Here is a 17,694-nt window from a genome sequence, read left to right as displayed (position 1 = left end):
TCATACTTGATCAGGTCAAAGTTCCATTTAAATCCAAATATTCAGTACCAGAAGTTTCAAAGGACAGTTCAAGAAATCCTGAAACTGATATAATTTCTGTAAGACAATCATGGAAATATGATTTTTTATCTTTATACACTTTATCTACCTTGATCATTCATGCTATTTATACTTTTCACCTCTCTAAATAGTCTAATACTTCCCACACTTATGTACCTGGAAACTGTTTTACTTATTCCAGCCTCTAATGAAAATAATTTTCCCATTTCCTTCATGCATTGACACAAGAAAATCAAAACTAAAGGTATCCTAAATGAGAACACAATAAATATTAAATAGCATCTATATTCTACTCCATTCCATTCCATTAGGCAGTCTAACATTTCAGTCATCTTTAATGTTGACCACAGAATAATTCTGTTTCCAAAAAACCAAAAAAATATTCTTTTTTCCACAGACTGATAAAACAACTACTTCCAACATTCATCGCTTCAAAGAAAACAGAGATTCTTGATTTCTGTTCATAGAATGGTTTGAGTTGGAAGAGACCTCAAAGCCCATCCAGTTCCACCCCCTGGCATGGGCAGACACACCTCCCACTGGCTCAGGGGCTCCAAGCCCCATCCAACCTGGCCTGGAACCCCTCCAGGGATGGGGCAGCCACCACTGCTCTGGGCACCCTGGGCCAGGGCCTCCCCACCCTCACAGCAAAACATTTCTTCCTAAGATCTGATCTCCATCTCCCCTCTTTCAGCTTAAAACCATTCCCCCTCATCATATATCTGCACTCCCTGATCCAGAGCTCCTCCCCAGCTTTCCTGGAGCCCCTTTCAGTCCTGGAAGCTGCTCTAAGGTCTCCCCAGAGCATGCTCTTCTCCAGGCTGAACAACCCCAACTCTCTCAGCCTGTCCTTCCTGTGCTGAGGACTCCAGAACTGAATGCAGGGCTCCAGGTGAGGTCTCATGAGAGCAGAGTAGAGGGGGAGAATTGCCTCCCTTGACCTGCTGGTACACTTCTGATGCAGCCCAGGATACAGTTGGCTTTCTGGGCTGCAAGCACATGTTGCTGGCTCATGTTGAGCTGTTATTCTCCAATCATCAGTGATGTAGCCATTTATGGCCATCTGTCCTTTACCTCTGTAAGAAATTTTAGCCACAACAGTACTCTCAAGATACCAAAAGAAATTAAGCCATAATCACAGTTCATCATGTATTTGTCACTTAAAAATGAATACTATTATTTATACTAATATTTTGGGTACATGACATAAGTCTGTCAAATACGGACTGGTCAAAACTGAATTCCAGTTGGTTTAGCGAAGGTATTGCACAATTTCAAGAGTAAGTAAGTACATGCAGGATTTACTGCTGTTGAAAAGGAAAGTTCTGAGATGTATCATCATCATTTTGTAACAAGGAGACAACGTCTCCCCTTCTTCCTCCATATCTACATAGCTTCACCTGACGTAGACGTTTATTTGATGTCCCTGGACTGTTTTTCCTTAAATTGCAAAACATCTGCAGAGCCTTCATCCAGTCCTAAAAGAGAAAGGCACAAAACAGTGTAACAAAAAGTCAGATTCATCTTCTTGCATTAGAACGGACATGTCTAAAAAAATAATAATACATTGAATCATCTGAAGTTGTTTCTTTAGCTTAAAAAGAACCACCTTGTAATGCAATTCAAAGTATGAAGGTTTGAACAGTAAAGCAAAATTCATATCTTTCTCAGTAAAACTAAATAAAGCATTTGCAAATCTGAAAGTTTCTCTTAGTAATCAAGCATTACTAATGGATATACAGTGTGGCCTTTATCAATTTGCCACATTAGCCATATTTAATAAATAAAAAATGGTATATAAAATGAAGCAAGACTTGTTTGCTTCTGAGAAGATAACAGTTAAGAAGTCAAATTGTTCTTATCACTCTCCTCTATTTTTATATTGCAGTCATATTTTACTCCATATGCTTCCAACAGAAAACAAAGCAGCATTAACAGAAAAGCACTGAAAAGTATAACCTACACCCCCTTTTTATCTGCTCACAAATACATAAAATAGAGTAGACACTTTGGAAGGTGGAACACATGCTATAGCCTCATTCTCTTGTTTTCACACCCCACCCCAATTTTATAAGCTGTTATGAAGCACAAAATTTAGTCTTTGACTAACATTCATAAGGGTGTAGCTCAAAGATCTGCTACCTACTCTCAAAGTACAATTTAATAATACCATTAAAGAAAAAAATATTTTCAGTTTTGTCCTTTACATTACCTTCCATATTTTCCCAGGTAAACTGTTTTGGGAGTGAAATATTAGCTTTCAAAACCTTCCACAAAAGGAAGAACTGTCAACTATTTTTATTAGTTTGCTTTATTATTCAAATAAGGAAAAGCAAGTAAAAAAACATAGAACCTACTAAATACTCTAAATTAATCTAAAAATTTCCTAGATGCAATGTCATCTTTATTACCCCTCCTAACAGGAAAACCTATCCCCTTAAATGCTAAGGTTTACAGCAGCAAATAAGAGCAATGCACCATAGTATTGTGGTCTAACAGACTTGCTAGTCCCTGTGGATGGCAAACACCAAATTCATTGTGAGTTTGTAAAGGAGAGCTTGTTTTTGCAAAAGAGAGCGGCTGGCAAGAGGGAGCAGCCAGCAATGGACAGTGCATCTGGCAGAACAGATCGATTGAGAGGTGGCCTGACACTCATACTGGGGTGAGACGATGGCCTCGCAGCCTGGTGTTGCTTCAGTTAAAAACAGAAACACCCCAGAAAGCATGGACTGAGCTACCTGCCTCGAAGGCGTGACGACACAAACGGCCTTGCCAAGGGCCAATCAACACCTATGAACTCAGTCCCCACCTTGCCAAGAGGCGACAAAGAGTTTGCAAAAACTATAAAACTGGCATCTGAAACCTTTTCTTGGGGCGAAAAAAATGACTACCTTACCTGATGGACAGGTCAATGGGCCTGGACCTCTGTTCTCCACCAAGAAGGAATATTTTTTTGGTAAAAGTTGTGTGCCTCTGACTCTGTCAGATGTTTCCCCAGGAAAATAACTACTAACTCAAGTTTTTATTGTTATTTGCTACATATATATATACATAAATGCTAATAGTTAACCAGTTATAAGTGTTGAAGTGCTAATGCAGCAACTGAATTTATCAACAGCAATCCCAAAATTGTTTTTATCTGTCACTTGAATTAAATCACTTATTGCTTCCAGCATTGGGAAATAAGTGACACAGGCATTGCCGAGAGTGGCCGCCCCACATTCAGGCTTCAGGCCACACTCATTAACCCTGTTTGCACCAGTCTCTAAGGAGACTCATGGGTAACCGGATTCTGACTTGTGGGAAAAACATGTAAGAGCACACACACATCATCCTTAGTCATAAACTGTCGACCAAGCCTGGGACTAAAAATAGATTCAGTCACAGCTGGGCTTCTCTCTGAGGGGACGCATAGAAAGCAAAGGGGTCTGTTTTGAACCTCAAGACTTGACGGGAAGGCCTCCTTAGCCATCTGTCAGAATCTCAACTATTTAACGTTACAAGTGTGCACAATGACACTAGCATATGAGGCTAAACTCCATATTACATTCCTTTAATGGTTTGGACAAACCTCAGACAACATGCAATCCACTGGACAGCTGCTTTGATACTGACCATATTATATGAAATCCATCAAGTTTTCCATAGTATACCAACAAAACTATTCTTCTGTGAAATGTTACAAGGTACAGACAGCTGTAACTTCTGAGAACAGAAGTATCAGTAAAACATCTGACTTGCCTGAACCAGAATCATTTTATAAAGAAATCCCAGTACTCTGTATAAATGCAGTGAACAGCTTAAGTATTAAGCAAATCTAAACCAAAAGCAGATTGTACCAAATGTTCAGAAAACAGGACAGAATATTCTGCCTGCCCTGACAGGATACTCTGCCTGCTACACATTCTCAAATGAAAACAAATGCATAGCTTAAACTCTGACAAAACAGGTATATTTCAGAGCTCTGGAATACCAAAACACTTAACGAATAAGGACATTGTCACATCTTCCATATGCTCTCCTGTTGGTGGGTGACCTTTAGAGAATTAGACTCCATTCCTACAATTCTTAATCAGCAAACATTAACTGCTAGAGCTAATAACTAAATGATACCAATGTAAAACAAAAAAAGTCCCTTGTTTTTCTTGATCTTGCAAGATCAGTGCCTGAGAGTATAAACAATGACCAATTTATAGACAGGAAAAATAACTGTAAAAGGCTCAATAAGAGTTTGATTGGTGGACATACCTGCATTGGCATTTTAGTTCATATCAGGAACATGTTCTTGAAGCAAAACACCCACTTACCATGCTCTGGTTCATTACATGGAAGAGTGCTGGAGAGAAAACAATTTTTCTGGACTGAACTACTCCAAAAGATATTCTCCAGAAATATCTAATAGTAGTTCAATCCATGGGACCAGACTAGAACTTGTCCAAAGTAAAATCCCTAAAGTGCAGGTATTGTAGGTGTAGGATTCTCAGCATCAACTATTTCCCTTACAGATCTGTTACTATTTTATGGTAATATTTGCTAATGTAGACATAGACACCATCTGTGATATGCTTGCTTTCTATTAGAGAAAGATAAGATCATTAAACATTACAAAACAAAAAATTACTTTTAAAATTATATTTACCAACAAAAGTTATCACCTGTGCTTGTTCTGGAGTTTCTCCTGCAAAGTAAAAGATGTAATGCTCTTCACTGAAGTGCTGAACTACTATCTGAAAACAGTTTGGCCTTAAAAACAAACAGAACAAAAATGTAGCATCATCACACTTGGAAACAGGAAAAACCCCAACAACAAACATTTCTACATGTTTTAAAAGTGCCTTTTGGTTTAAATGAATTATGTAATTTCAAGAAAATTGCACTGAAGTTCAACTAGCTTATTTCAGAATATTTAAGAAACTTGGAACAGTTTATATTGAATATGCATGTACAGTGACGTACAGTCAGGGCAAGATACACCAGATAACATAAAAGACTTGTTAATGAGGACTATTCCCCACAAACATTTTAAATGATGCACAGGTTCAGCATTAGATCCCAACCAATTAATCATGCATTATGAATTTGTTGTTTTAAGAGTTCAGGAAACTATATCAACATAAAGAATTCCTTATCTGAAAGCCTTCTGCAGCTCTCACAATCAATAAAATGTGTATTGGATTACATACTAGTCATTGAATATGTGTGATACTCATTTGTCAAGAAGTATCAAAAATATTTTGTGCTGTTACATTACAAGCTGAAGTACACACTTTATTCAAGGCCTTCTACATTACATTCAAGGAAATTTAGCTCTCCCAAACACAGGGTTACATGAAGGATCTTACTTCACTTGCAAATGATGTTTCAGTCTTCCCCTCATCCATTGCTTAGTGAAATACTGGTACATGCCCACAGGAAGATTGGGAGGGGGGCAAGAAGTAGCTAGATCAGGGGCTACTTAAATCATTGTCACCAAAGACATGCAAAGCCATAGCCCTCACTGTACTTCTGAGAAAAAAGGAAAGGTAGTGTTTACCACCTGCTTAAAACATAAGAGGAATTTTATCTCAGCTGCAGTTCTTCATCAACAGCTTTTCCAAGCAGAGGCAACCATGCATCTCCTTCTACCCACACTTTTAGTATTACTTATTATCCAACTGTATTTTAACTCATAGTACAGTGTTTCTTAGAAGCTGCTTAACAGACAGTTACCATTAACCAAAATGTTCCTTGTTTACAGTCTACACCAAGACTTCCTGCATAATTTCCAACTTTCATTAGGAACATTTCAGTAATTTTTTTTAAATGGTATGATCATATCTATGGCTCCTTGTACCAATAGTTGCGTAGATTTTTCAAAATGATTGAGAAATGTATAAAGATCAGATGGTGCAAGAACACCAGATCTTTGCAGCTTAAGCAATGCCACTAATTTTAAACATCTATCTTCACATTATCTGTGTGAAAAGACTTAAAGTTAATTAAATACTTTTAATAAATATTAAGATGCATGGAATAACCAGAGCTTCTGTATTATTCATTTTTCTATATGTTATGAAAAAATAATGACATTTATAGGAGTAAATGCATGTTTTTCTTCTATATCACACAGAACTATGCATTTTCTTGTAGTGAAGAATGAAAAAAAAAGATATGATCTCTTTCATTTTAGTTACCAATGATATCAGAAAGCATTTTAATTCTCAACTTCTTTGTCAATAATCACATCACTTGCAGTTGACATATTTTGAATAATCAAAATTACTACAGTAAATGAAACTGTGAAATAGATCTCTGAATATAATTATCTTGCAAAAATAATTTGCAAAATGTTTGCTTATATGACCTATCTTACTGCTCTAACATTGGTCTAAACTGATTCTTACTGATTCTTAAAGAGAAAAGCCCTGATAAGTTATATAACTAATCTAGCTTTCTAATACCTATCAACAAAAGAATGCAGATCATTTGGATTTGACAAAATTCTTGATCTTATCAGTTCTTGGTTCAATAGGACTAAAACCCTCAATACAGTTGCTTTGTAATCTTTTTAATGCCTGCAATATGAAATGTGGAACAATTAATACACAATATTGAAAAATGACAATGCAAAAGGAAAAATCATTATCACATCATATTACATGAGAAAATCTTAAGACTAAGTTCTAAAGTATCCTACTAGAAATTGTTTATGAACAGTTGCTAGCAACCAAGTTGCCATGGCTTAACAAGTTACTGTTAATCAGTTAAATCTGTCTACATATGCTCTTGCAATCTACACCAACTATGGAATAAAATGCAATATGAACCAAGAGTCACAATGCTTTCGTTTCTAAATCAGAAAAAGCTAAAAATACCACATGTGGAAAATTACCAGGGCTCAGGTATCAAAAAGAAAGTTTATTGTGCCAGGACAACTTGTTCATTAGTGACATATTCTCCATATCTTGTATATGCCTTAAACTAGTAGTTAACTGTCCTGCTGCATGCACAAAAATTAAAAGCCAGTACCTTACCTGCCAAATAAACTGTCATGTACTCCATAGACTGAACACACACTAAGGTCTATTAATCCTTTAGGTTTTGTGGCTCGTTTTTCACTTTCAAAATAAATAAGCTGGGCATCATTTCCCTCCAATATAAAGTACAAGTTTTTCCATCTCTTTCCTTTACCTGTAAGGAAAGCAAGCAAGAAGTTACAATATTGTTTTAAAGACAATGTAAATTTTGTAAATGAAGAAAATAGAGGGCGGTAATGTTTCCATCAAAATACTAACAGAAGAACAATGTACAGTTCATCACTCTTAAGCAATAGCACCAGTATCCATACTCAGTTTTTTGCAGCATGTAGCTAAAACTAGATCCTCTTCACAGATTCAAGCACAATTTTAAATGGTTCTCTAAACATTTTCATTAATCTCAACAGGATTAAGTAAATGCATATGAGCTCTGTTCATATCAGTGGGAAGACTGTCTATATAGTTTGCAAATAATGTGTGATACTGTAATTGACCAACTTATTATGGCTATTTTAATTAAGAAATAGATTACTCTTGACATGAGAAAACTATTCTTAAACTCTAATCAACTGATCAGCATAACAGATTGCATCACAATACCTTAAATCAGAATAACTGAAGAACAGAAATGGGAATATAATATATACAAACTTGGATCACAACCATGCCCCAAACACACCTATATCCAAAAATTTGATCAGCTCTATATGTTTCAGAAAAAACATTAATGAAAAAAAAAATAATCGGAGATTTAAATGTCAAGGTTTGTTGGAAGACACATTAGATGTATCAGGAAAATGTGGATTTAGCCACTGAATAAATAAAAAATAAATCACTCATTGTTTAATGTCCACTGAATTACAACTGATAAAGAACTTTCTGCAACTAATTTATACATAAACCACAGTACCTTTTAGAAAAATATTCAGCCTTAATTTTCAACTTGATCATCATGGATCCACCACAACCCTTCATTAATAATTAGCACTAATACTCACTGTTTTGGAAAACTAACATCCAGTTATACTCTACTAGATTGAAGAGTGATTTTATTAAATTTCTATTCTGTATGCAGGTGCATCTCTCCACACCTACTCAGTAGTCCTGCTTGCACAATTAAAGTATCTCATTATCTCTTTTATGTAAAAAAATTCAAGTTCATTCTCAGCTGATTCCTCACCCTACTACATCCTTCTACACCTTCTCTCAGAATTAGCACTCTCAAGAAAAGAGATGCTTTCCTTGCTTTACTTGGAGGACCTAGTTTTTATCTTCTTTGAATCTTTCTTTTAAATTTGGCTATATTTAAATGCTTACTTTTTTTCTCACTTTTGCTTGCTGTCCAGGTCACTGTCTGTTACTTATTGTTTTAGCTACTGTCTTTGTCATATGCAGAAACATTATTACTCTATTTTATTTATTTATTTATTTTAAATCAACTTTAATGAAAATGGAAAACCTAAAATAATGATACTTGGAAAGGGACAAGCTTCCTCGGAACTTCAAAATCTTGCTCAATGGTAATTCTTCAAGGATATATAGAGATGACTAATGTTATGTTGACTGTGTCAGAACCTTAAAAAAGTCTCAATATACCTTGTACACAGAATATAGATTTTAAATTAAACATATTAACTAACTTAGAAAAACAAAATTAAACCAGCTCTAGTTCTAACACTTTTTGCTCACTTCAATTTTGCCTCCACTAGTACCAGTACTACCCAAAATATACATCCATAACTGCATTTTCTAAAAAAAAAAAAAATACAGAAAAGTGAGCAGAACTCACTTTTTTTCAGAAGATATCCTTTTTTGACAATATTTTTATAAAAAGCATCCTTTGTTTTGCGACGAATTGTATTGTAGATTTCTTTTCCATCGACCATATCATTAAGCACTTGTTCTTGATGCTGGTAAACAAGGAAGAAATTGACATTTTTTTAAGCTCAGAAATCACCATGAAATAATTGCATACCATCAAGCTACAACTGAGATTTTATTGAATGCTACTAATACTTTATTACTATTCTTTCATATGTCCTAACAAACTAATAGAATTTAATATAATACCTTTGCCAGCAATGTAATATATAACTATTTCTTGTGGAACGATTAGGCCAGAATTATAATATAAGAAGAAAAATAAGTTTTAAATACAGACTACTTTCACAAAGTAACATCCGTTTTTATTTAACACTAAATAGAAAGCAGCGTCTTTCACAGTGATTTATGCAAAATTTACACAAGTAAATAACCTTTAAAGGTTATTTAGCTTCTAACTATCTTCTACCAAGGCTTTTGAGACTGAGCAATTAAGCATAAACTCTGAATCAACAAGGGTGCAGATCACAGTTAAAATTGAACGATTAACACACAAAGTTGCATAGTCCCTCACTATTCTTATTAGCATTCATATCCTAAATGAGTAGTATCATTCTAACAAAAAAAAAAAATAGGTGAAAGTAGAAACAGGAAATAGAAAAAGGATAAATTCATATAGAAAACCAAGATCTGGAAATGTAAATACCAAGCTAGAATAGCGAAAAGCAAAGTCAAGTTTGACCTTACTGAGTCAGCAAAGGTAAGAAAACATGAAAAGCAAGACTGTCCAGCAGTCAGAACATTATTGAGATGAAGTGATATATACACTGGCTCCACACTAAATATTCTACCTTTCTCCGTCCCCCCTCATATATCTATAAGAATTATGGTTTTGAACAACAAGACAAAGGCAAGATGAAAAACATTTCAGTAATAGGAATTACAGGATTCATAACAGAAGCAATACCAAAAGTTTTACTAACTCAAGATAATATCCATAACATAGCTATGAAAGAAACAAAATGTATGTACAAAACAACATATCTACTGAAAAATGTTTTAAAGTTAATTTCAAATTAGAAACAGGAAGTCTATTAGATTGAACTGAATAGTACACAAGACTTCTGAATTTTTTTTCTTCAAAAACAGAGCATGACAGTGTATGGGAGAACACACAACCAATGTAATTATACCACCAATAACTTATTTTTAAAATATTAATAAAATAGATCTAATAAAGCGGTAACTATTTAGATTGGAAATGAAAACCAGATTCCTAACCATCAAAACAGAGAAGTCTGAGAACAGATAGGGAACAAAGTATACAAATATACTTTAGAACTAGCTATAACTTTATGAAAAACTAGGTGGTGTGGTTGTTTACTATCAGTGGTCTCTTAGGATGAATTTATGCTACAAGGCAACAAAGTTCCAGAACATGCCCTGTAATCCCAGCCTCCTGATCATCTCTGAAGCTTTTATGTGCATATTAGTCTCTTCTGGTGGAAGAAAGATGCCAGAAACAGAAGAATCAAGGGCAGCCTAGTTTTCCCGCTACCCCAATACGGTATTAAGGCACAGCATTGGTTCAATCAGGGACCAAAGCTGGAGGCACAATACAGAGCATTTATATTCCAGAGCATAGACAAAGCTTACCATATCTTCTGTTTACTACAAGCCAACCTTAGATAAATGAATGTATATGAGAATAAAATGAAAAAACAAACGAGCTCAAAACAAAAATTCAGGAGGAGATGTTGCTGTTTAACTATCATGGATACTTCCATTGTAAATCTTTTCCTAGATTAAAAAAATTTGAGGATTAAGTCAAAATTTTCAATAACAAATGCTCAGAGATGAAGTTTTACCTGCATTGGAACAGGATCTTTAAGGTAATATCCTTCAACAATCTGTTCTTTCCTATAATGTTCAATGATCTCAGCAATACTGTTCAAATAAGAAAAATAAGATTTTAAAATGTTAGACCAGTTAGTTTTTCCTCTGTATGAGATTTTGTTTTTCCATGCAATCACACTCCACTTCCTCACAAATTTGTTATAAAAAACAAGTGTTAAACATCATAATCTTGTTTGCAGCAGTAACAGTATACTAATACATTGAAATCGAGAAAATTCACAAAACAGTACTCATAATTTATTAATTCTAAACTCAACAGAATGTTTTCAATCAGCTGTTCAAAGTACTTGTACTGGGTCTGGCTGGGATGGAGTTCATTTCCCCCATAGCAGCCCTCCTAGTGCTGTGCTTTGCATCTGTAGCTAGAACAGTGTTGATAACAATCCAGTGTATTGGCATCAAGGCTGTTTCTCCAGCATTCCCCCCAAAGGCCAGTAGGCTGGGGGTGGGCAAGAGGTTGGGAGGGGACACAGCTGGGACAGCTGACCCAAACTGACCAAAGGGATAGTCCATGCTGTATGACGTCTGCTCAGCCATAAAAGCTAAGAGAAAGGAGGAGGAGGGGGGGGGGAATTCGTTATTAAGGCGTTTGTCTTCTGAAGCTACTGCTACATGTACTGAGGCCCTACTTCCCAGGAAGTGGCTGGACATCACCTGCTGATGGGAAGTGCAGAATAAATCTTTTTGTTTTCCTTTGCTTACACACATGGCCTTTGCTTTCCTTTTATTAAACTGCCTTTATCTTGACCCACGAGTTTTTCATCTTATTTTCTCCCCCTTTCTCAATGAGGAGTGGCAGTGAGAGAGGGTCTTGGTGGGCACCTGGTAGCCAGCCAAGGTCAACCCATCACAATGCCAAATGAGTACACTACCTTTTCCAAATTCAAGCATGCACATTTCCAAGTTCTCCAACCAGGCTGAAAATTTTATTGGTATTGCTATTTTATTGGTAATATTTTTCAAAGTTCTAGAATAACTAGGGAAGGGGAATGGGAGATACTTCAAATTGTGCAAAGTGATTTCATTCTAGGAAGGGAGGAATGGTAAATAAAAAAGTTTTGTAACATGGATTATGGAGATTATACTTCAAAATCATTGAGCTATCATGTTAAATTAACTGCCCAGTCAGTAACACTCCTCAACAGGGAAGCTTGCATTCTAATTACCAGAATCGGGTTTAAATTTTATTTTGAAGGATCAGGAAAGAAGTAGTGACAGACACAAGCTAAATCTCAACATAACTTTGAGTTGCTCTTAATTCTGCAGTTATTGAAAATTACATTGTAATAAAGAGAAGAAACTTTAACATCAACACAGATGATTCACTCATATACAAAATATCAACCTGAAAATAAAGAATTAAGTAATTAAGTGGAGAATGAAAATATACTTTATGTGTTTTCTCACACAAATGCCAAGTGCTGAGTCCTGCACTTGGGCCACAACAACCCTGTGCAGCTCCAGGCTTGGGAAAGAGTGCCTGGAAAGCTGCCTGGAAAAGAAGGACCTGGGGGTGCTGGTTGACAGTGACTGACCATGAGCCAGCAGTGTGCCCAGGTGGCCAAGAAGGTCAATGACATCTTGGCCTGTATCAGAAAAGGCATGACCAGCAGGACCAGGGAAGTGATTCTGCCCCTGTATTCAGTGCTGGTGAGGTCATTCCTCAAATCCTGTGTTCAGTTTTGGGTCCTACACTACAAGAAAGACATTGAGGGGCTGGAGTGTGTCCAGAGAAGGGCAATGGAGCTGGCAAAGGGGCTGGAGAAAAAGTGTTATGAGGAGCAGCTGAAGGAACTGGGGTTGTTTAGCCTGGAGAAGAGGAGGCTGAGGGGAGACCTTATTGCTCTCTACAACTGCCTGAAAGGAGGTTGTAGTGAGGTGGATGTTGATCTCTTCTCCCAAGTGATAGGTGATAGGATAAGAGGAAATGGCCTCGAGTTGCACCAGGGCAGGTTCAGTTAGGACATTAGGAAAAAGTTCTTAATCAAAAGGGTTCTCAAGCACTGGCAGAGGCTGCCCAGGGAGGTGGTGGAGTCCCCTTCTCTAGAGGTATTTAAAAGATGGGTAGATGAAGTGCTCAGGGATACGATTTAGTAGTGGACCAGTACAGTTTGGCTTGATGATCTCAAAAGTCTTTTTCCATTCTATGATTCTATTATACTGTTATCTGTGTGTGCAAATGTAATCAATAAATCACACATGATGAGATCTTTGTCCTATTACAATTGGATAAAATTTTGTCCAAAGGAAAGATACAGGATACTATAAAAATGATCATAAAACATGTAAATAAAACAATAGAAATACATCTTTGCGTGCATTTTCTTTATCTCATTCTTCTAAAGCTATGAACTAGTGTATGCTCATTAAGTCAAGGAATCTTCCCATGAACATTTTTATTTTTCAGGTTTGACTTGAATATAGTATTACTACAAATCAAATAAATTTTAATTTTTATTGATATGCAACACACGTATGCCATTTTCTCCACAAAAATTTAAGCTTTACCACACTGCATAAAATAATCACTCATTGTATTTTGCATGTTGAACAGCTATTGCCAACGTCTTGTTGTGAGGGCAATCAACAATAAAGCAGGTTCTCTCTTAAGAAGGTTAGATTTAAGAAAGAAAACAGATGTTGAGGAGAAAGGGGCATGAGATATGTGGCAAGATAGGTATGCCTATCTGACCACACTTTAAAATCAGAAGTGAAGCATTAATAAATGCTATCTTAAATTTAAATATTGTTTTATTTCCCAGATAGTTTGTATATCCAGAAATGGGACTGGAAAGTCCTACAACCTATATAAGCAATACAGGGTATGCTGGGGCCTGACAGGATCCAACCGTCTGTCCCAATGGGGAAAACACTTCTTTGCTCATAAGCTGGTAGGACTGATAGAGAGGACTTCAAACTAGAATCACTGGAAGAAGGGGATACCTTCAGCTCTCCTGTTGGTAAGCCAAGGGTTGGTATGGCATTGTCTGAGGGTGGCAATGCTAATGGGAACATTTTTTGCTGCTCCAGGAAGCACTGAGGGCTCAGGAGCACATCTGAAATGCTTGTACCCCAACACACGCAGTATGAGAAACAAACAGGATGAACTGGAAGCATTGGTCAGTTCCCAGAGCTGTGATGTCATCAGTATTAAAGAGACTTGGTGGAACGAGTCCCACAGTTGGAGTGCTGGGATGGAGGGCTGCAGGCTGTTCAGGAGGAATAAGCGGAGCAGTCAAGGTGGAGGAGCTGCGCCATCTGTAAGGGAGAGGTGTAACTGTACAGCCCTTACAGTTGGGGATGATGTGGTTGAGAGCCTCTGGGTGAGAATTAGGGGGATGGAAAACAAAGGAGATGTTGTAGTGGGTATCTGCTACCCCTCACCCAGACAGGATGGTAGCACTGATGAGTTATTCTATAGGCAATTAGGAGAAATTTCTGCATCGGTAGCCCTTCCCAGCCATCAACTGGGAATGCCATACTGCTGTGATGAGCAGGTCTGGGAAATTCCTGAAGTTTGTACTAGATAGCTTCTTGTCACAAGTACTCAGCGAACCAACTAGGAAAGATGCCCTCCTAGACTTGTTGTTTGTGAACAGAGAAGGACTCACGGGAGATGTGATGGCAGGTGGCTGTCTTGGTCACAGTGATCACAAAATGATCGAGTTCAAAATTTTCAGTGGAATGAGAAAAAAGGTCAGCAGAGTTGCTGCCCTGGATTTCAAGAGAGAAAACTTTAAGCTATTCAGGGAGCTACTTAGCAGTGCCCTTGGGAATCTGCTTTGGAGAGCTTAGGAGTCCACGACTGCTGGTCAGTCTTTAAAAACCACCTTTGAGAAGCATGGGAACAGGCAATGCCATGGTGTCACAAGTCGAGCAAGAGGAGCAGAAGACCAACTTGTCTGAACAGGGAACCCCTCTTGGAACCCAGGAGGAAAAAGAAATGGAATGATCTCTGGAAACAAGGTCAGGCTTCGCAGGAAGATTACAGAGCCCTGGTTCACAAATGCAGGGAGAAGACATGAAAGGCCAAAGCTCTACTAGAGCTGAAATTGGACAACAAGAAAGGCTTTTTAAAGCGTGGTAATAGCAAAAGCAGGTCTGAAGAAACATTGGACCAACACTTGTTGAAGACGGTCACCTGACAAAGAGGGATGAAGAAAAAGCAGAGGCATTCAATGCTTTTTCTGCCTCAATCTTTAACGATACTCATTGACCTTGGGCTGCCCTGTCCCCTGAGTCAGAGGACCACAACTACGGGAACAGTGCCTTTCCAATTTGTGGACACTGCAATGGTAAGGGACCAGCTGTATTGGCTGGATGTTCATGGGGCCTGATGGGATTCATCCCAGAGTACTGAAGGAGGTAGCCAATGTTAAGGCAGGACCCCTCTCAACCATCTTCCAAAGGTCTGGGGAGTCTGGGGAGGCCCTCACTGACTGAAAGCTAGCCAGCATTATTCCAGTCTTCAGAAAGGGCATGAGGGAATACTCAGTAAACTACAGAGCTATTGGCCTAACCTTAGTACGCCCTAAAATTATGGAGAAGATCAGACTAGGTGCCACTGGGTGCATAATGCAGTCATCAGGCACAGTCAACAGGGGTCGACAAAGGGAAAGTCCTGTCTGACTCATTCAATCTCCTACGATAAAGTCACACACCTAGTGGATGGAGGGAAGGTGGTGGATATGTTTTTTTCAGGATGTTAGGAAGGCTTTTGATGCTCTCCCTCACAGCATCCTTCTGGATACACTGTCCATCTGTCAGATGAACAGGTACACGGCACGCTGGGGGAAGATCTGGCTGAAGGGCAGGGCTCAAAGGGTTGTAGTGAATGGGGCTGTATCTGGCTGGCGACCGGTCACCAGCAGTATTCCTCAGGGCTCAGTTCTAGGGCCAGTCCTGTTCAATATATTTATCAGTGATCTGGATGTTGAAAGCACCCTTAGCAAGTTTGCTGGTGATACCAAACTGGGAGGTGCTGTTGACTCTCTCGAGGGACAAGAGGCCTTGCAGAGGGATGTGGGTAGGTTGGAGCATCGGGCAATCATCAACGGCATGAAATTTAACAAGACCAAATGCTGGATTCCGCACTTGGGATGGAGTAATGCTGGGCACAAGTATAAATCGGGAGAGGAGTGGCTGGAGAGCAGCCCTGCAGAAAGGGATCTGGAGGTGCCGATCGACAGCAGGCTCAACAGGAGTCAGCAGTCCCATTTCTCTAAATGAGAATACAATAAATATTGGGAAGGGTTCAAAGCTGCGCCAGAGGAAGTTCAGACTGGACATTAGGAAGCATCTCTTTACTGAGAGGGTGGTCAATGCTGGAAGAGCCTTCCTAGAGAGGTGGTCAGTGCCCCGTGCCTGTCTGTAGACAATGCCCTCATTACTAAGCCTAAACTTTTAGTAGGCCTGGGACTAGATGATCGTTGTGGATCCCTTCCAACTGGACCAATTAGAACTATTCTTAAAAACAAACAAACAGACAAGACAAAACAAACAAAGCTACACACCAACACACCATTCCTACCTCCCCATCAAAACACACGCCCCTTGAGCAAAAATAACCCTTTAAAACATGATAAAAGTACCCATCTCAAAGGAGAGTTCACAAGAAGAGATTGCTTAGGACTTTGTTCAGTCATGTTTTGAGTATCTCCAAGGATGGAGATTCCACAAACTCTTTGGGCACTCTCTTCCAGTATTTGATCACCCTCACAGTAGGGAAAAAAGGTGGTTTGTGTTCACATGGAATTTTCAGTATTTCAGTTTGTGCCCACTGCCTCTTTTTCTGTTACTGGCAACCACTAAAGAGAGCCTGTCTCTCCTTTGCTCCCTCTCATCAGGTATTTATACACAGCGATAAGATTCTCCCCTCAATCCCCAGCCTTCTCTTCTCAAAGCTAAACAGTCACAGCTCTCTCCACCTGTCCTCATATGACAGATATTCTAATCCCTTCATCATCTCATGGCCCTTTACGAGAAGCCTACAACACCTGACTCAGTATTCCCAAGCAGTCTCCCATCCAAGTACTAACTGGGCCCCGGTGCTGCTTAGCTTCTGAGATGAAATAGAGCATGTTCAGGATGGTGTGGCCACAAGCTAGTGAGCATATATTTTCTGTTTGAGATTTAATGATACGTAGTTAGTAAAATCATCGCGTGTGTGTGTGTGTGTGTCCCAAATACACTTTGCCAGTTTTTACATGAAAAAGTAGATATTCATCCAGTATTCACCTGTCTATCTTATCCATGGAATAAACATAAGGATCACAAATGTTACATGCTTTACTGAAGTCCATGGGAAAATACTATTTCATTATATAGTCAATATGCATTTAACATTTCATGGACATTAGGACCTTCAAATAGACAACTAAAAGACTACAGATAGGCTATTTTGTAGAGATGATATAAAAATAAGAATTAATGAAAGCAGACCTCCATATGAGAGTGTGTAAATACAGTCTGTTAGTTATACTCATCAGTAGAAGTTCTGAGCAATTTACATACATAACGGTGGGACAATATGCAAAGGGAAAAGGTTAGTGGAAAAAGTAGTCTTCCTATGCATCACACAACACTAGATTCCCAGGATGTACCCAGGAATTTTTCCCTCTGATCACCGAGAATAATTTTGGTTTGCTTTTGTAATATAGGCAGAGACATAACATTGCTTATATAGGTTGTGAACCTTCCAGTCCCATGTCTGGATATTCATGTTACCTGGGAAATAAAACAATAGTCAACTTTTGAATTGGTTTCCTTACTTTTCTTCAGGCTCTTACTTTTGTATGGAAAATCTTGGTCTATAATTTATGTGACTATAATTGTGATAGATACTCTGCAAACAAAGAATAGATTGGCTTTATTTTATCCA

At 38.1% G+C, this 17,694-nt stretch overlaps 1 protein-coding gene across 2 annotated transcripts in view; it reads right to left on the bottom strand.

Annotated features, from left to right (window-relative positions):
* LOC128850269 (ras GTPase-activating protein 1-like) overlaps positions 1-17,694 on the bottom strand; it is a 120,992-nt gene that overhangs the window by 54,954 nt on the left and 48,344 nt on the right. For both annotated transcript variants that reach the window (XM_054053282.1, XM_054053283.1), the window contains 5 exons: positions 10,766-10,844; positions 8,866-8,986; positions 7,074-7,230; positions 4,716-4,803; positions 1,461-1,538 (listed from right to left, as the gene is read on the bottom strand). In XM_054053282.1, coding sequence (XP_053909257.1) covers positions 1,461-1,538; positions 4,716-4,803; positions 7,074-7,230; positions 8,866-8,986; positions 10,766-10,844 — 523 coding nt within the window. The remainder of the gene's footprint in view (positions 1-1,460; positions 1,539-4,715; positions 4,804-7,073; positions 7,231-8,865; positions 8,987-10,765; positions 10,845-17,694) is intronic.

Source organism: Cuculus canorus, chromosome W (assembly GCF_017976375.1).
Source record: "Cuculus canorus isolate bCucCan1 chromosome W, bCucCan1.pri, whole genome shotgun sequence".
NCBI lineage: Eukaryota > Metazoa > Chordata > Aves > Cuculiformes > Cuculidae > Cuculus > Cuculus canorus.
This window is presented reverse-complemented; position numbering and strand designations above follow the sequence as displayed.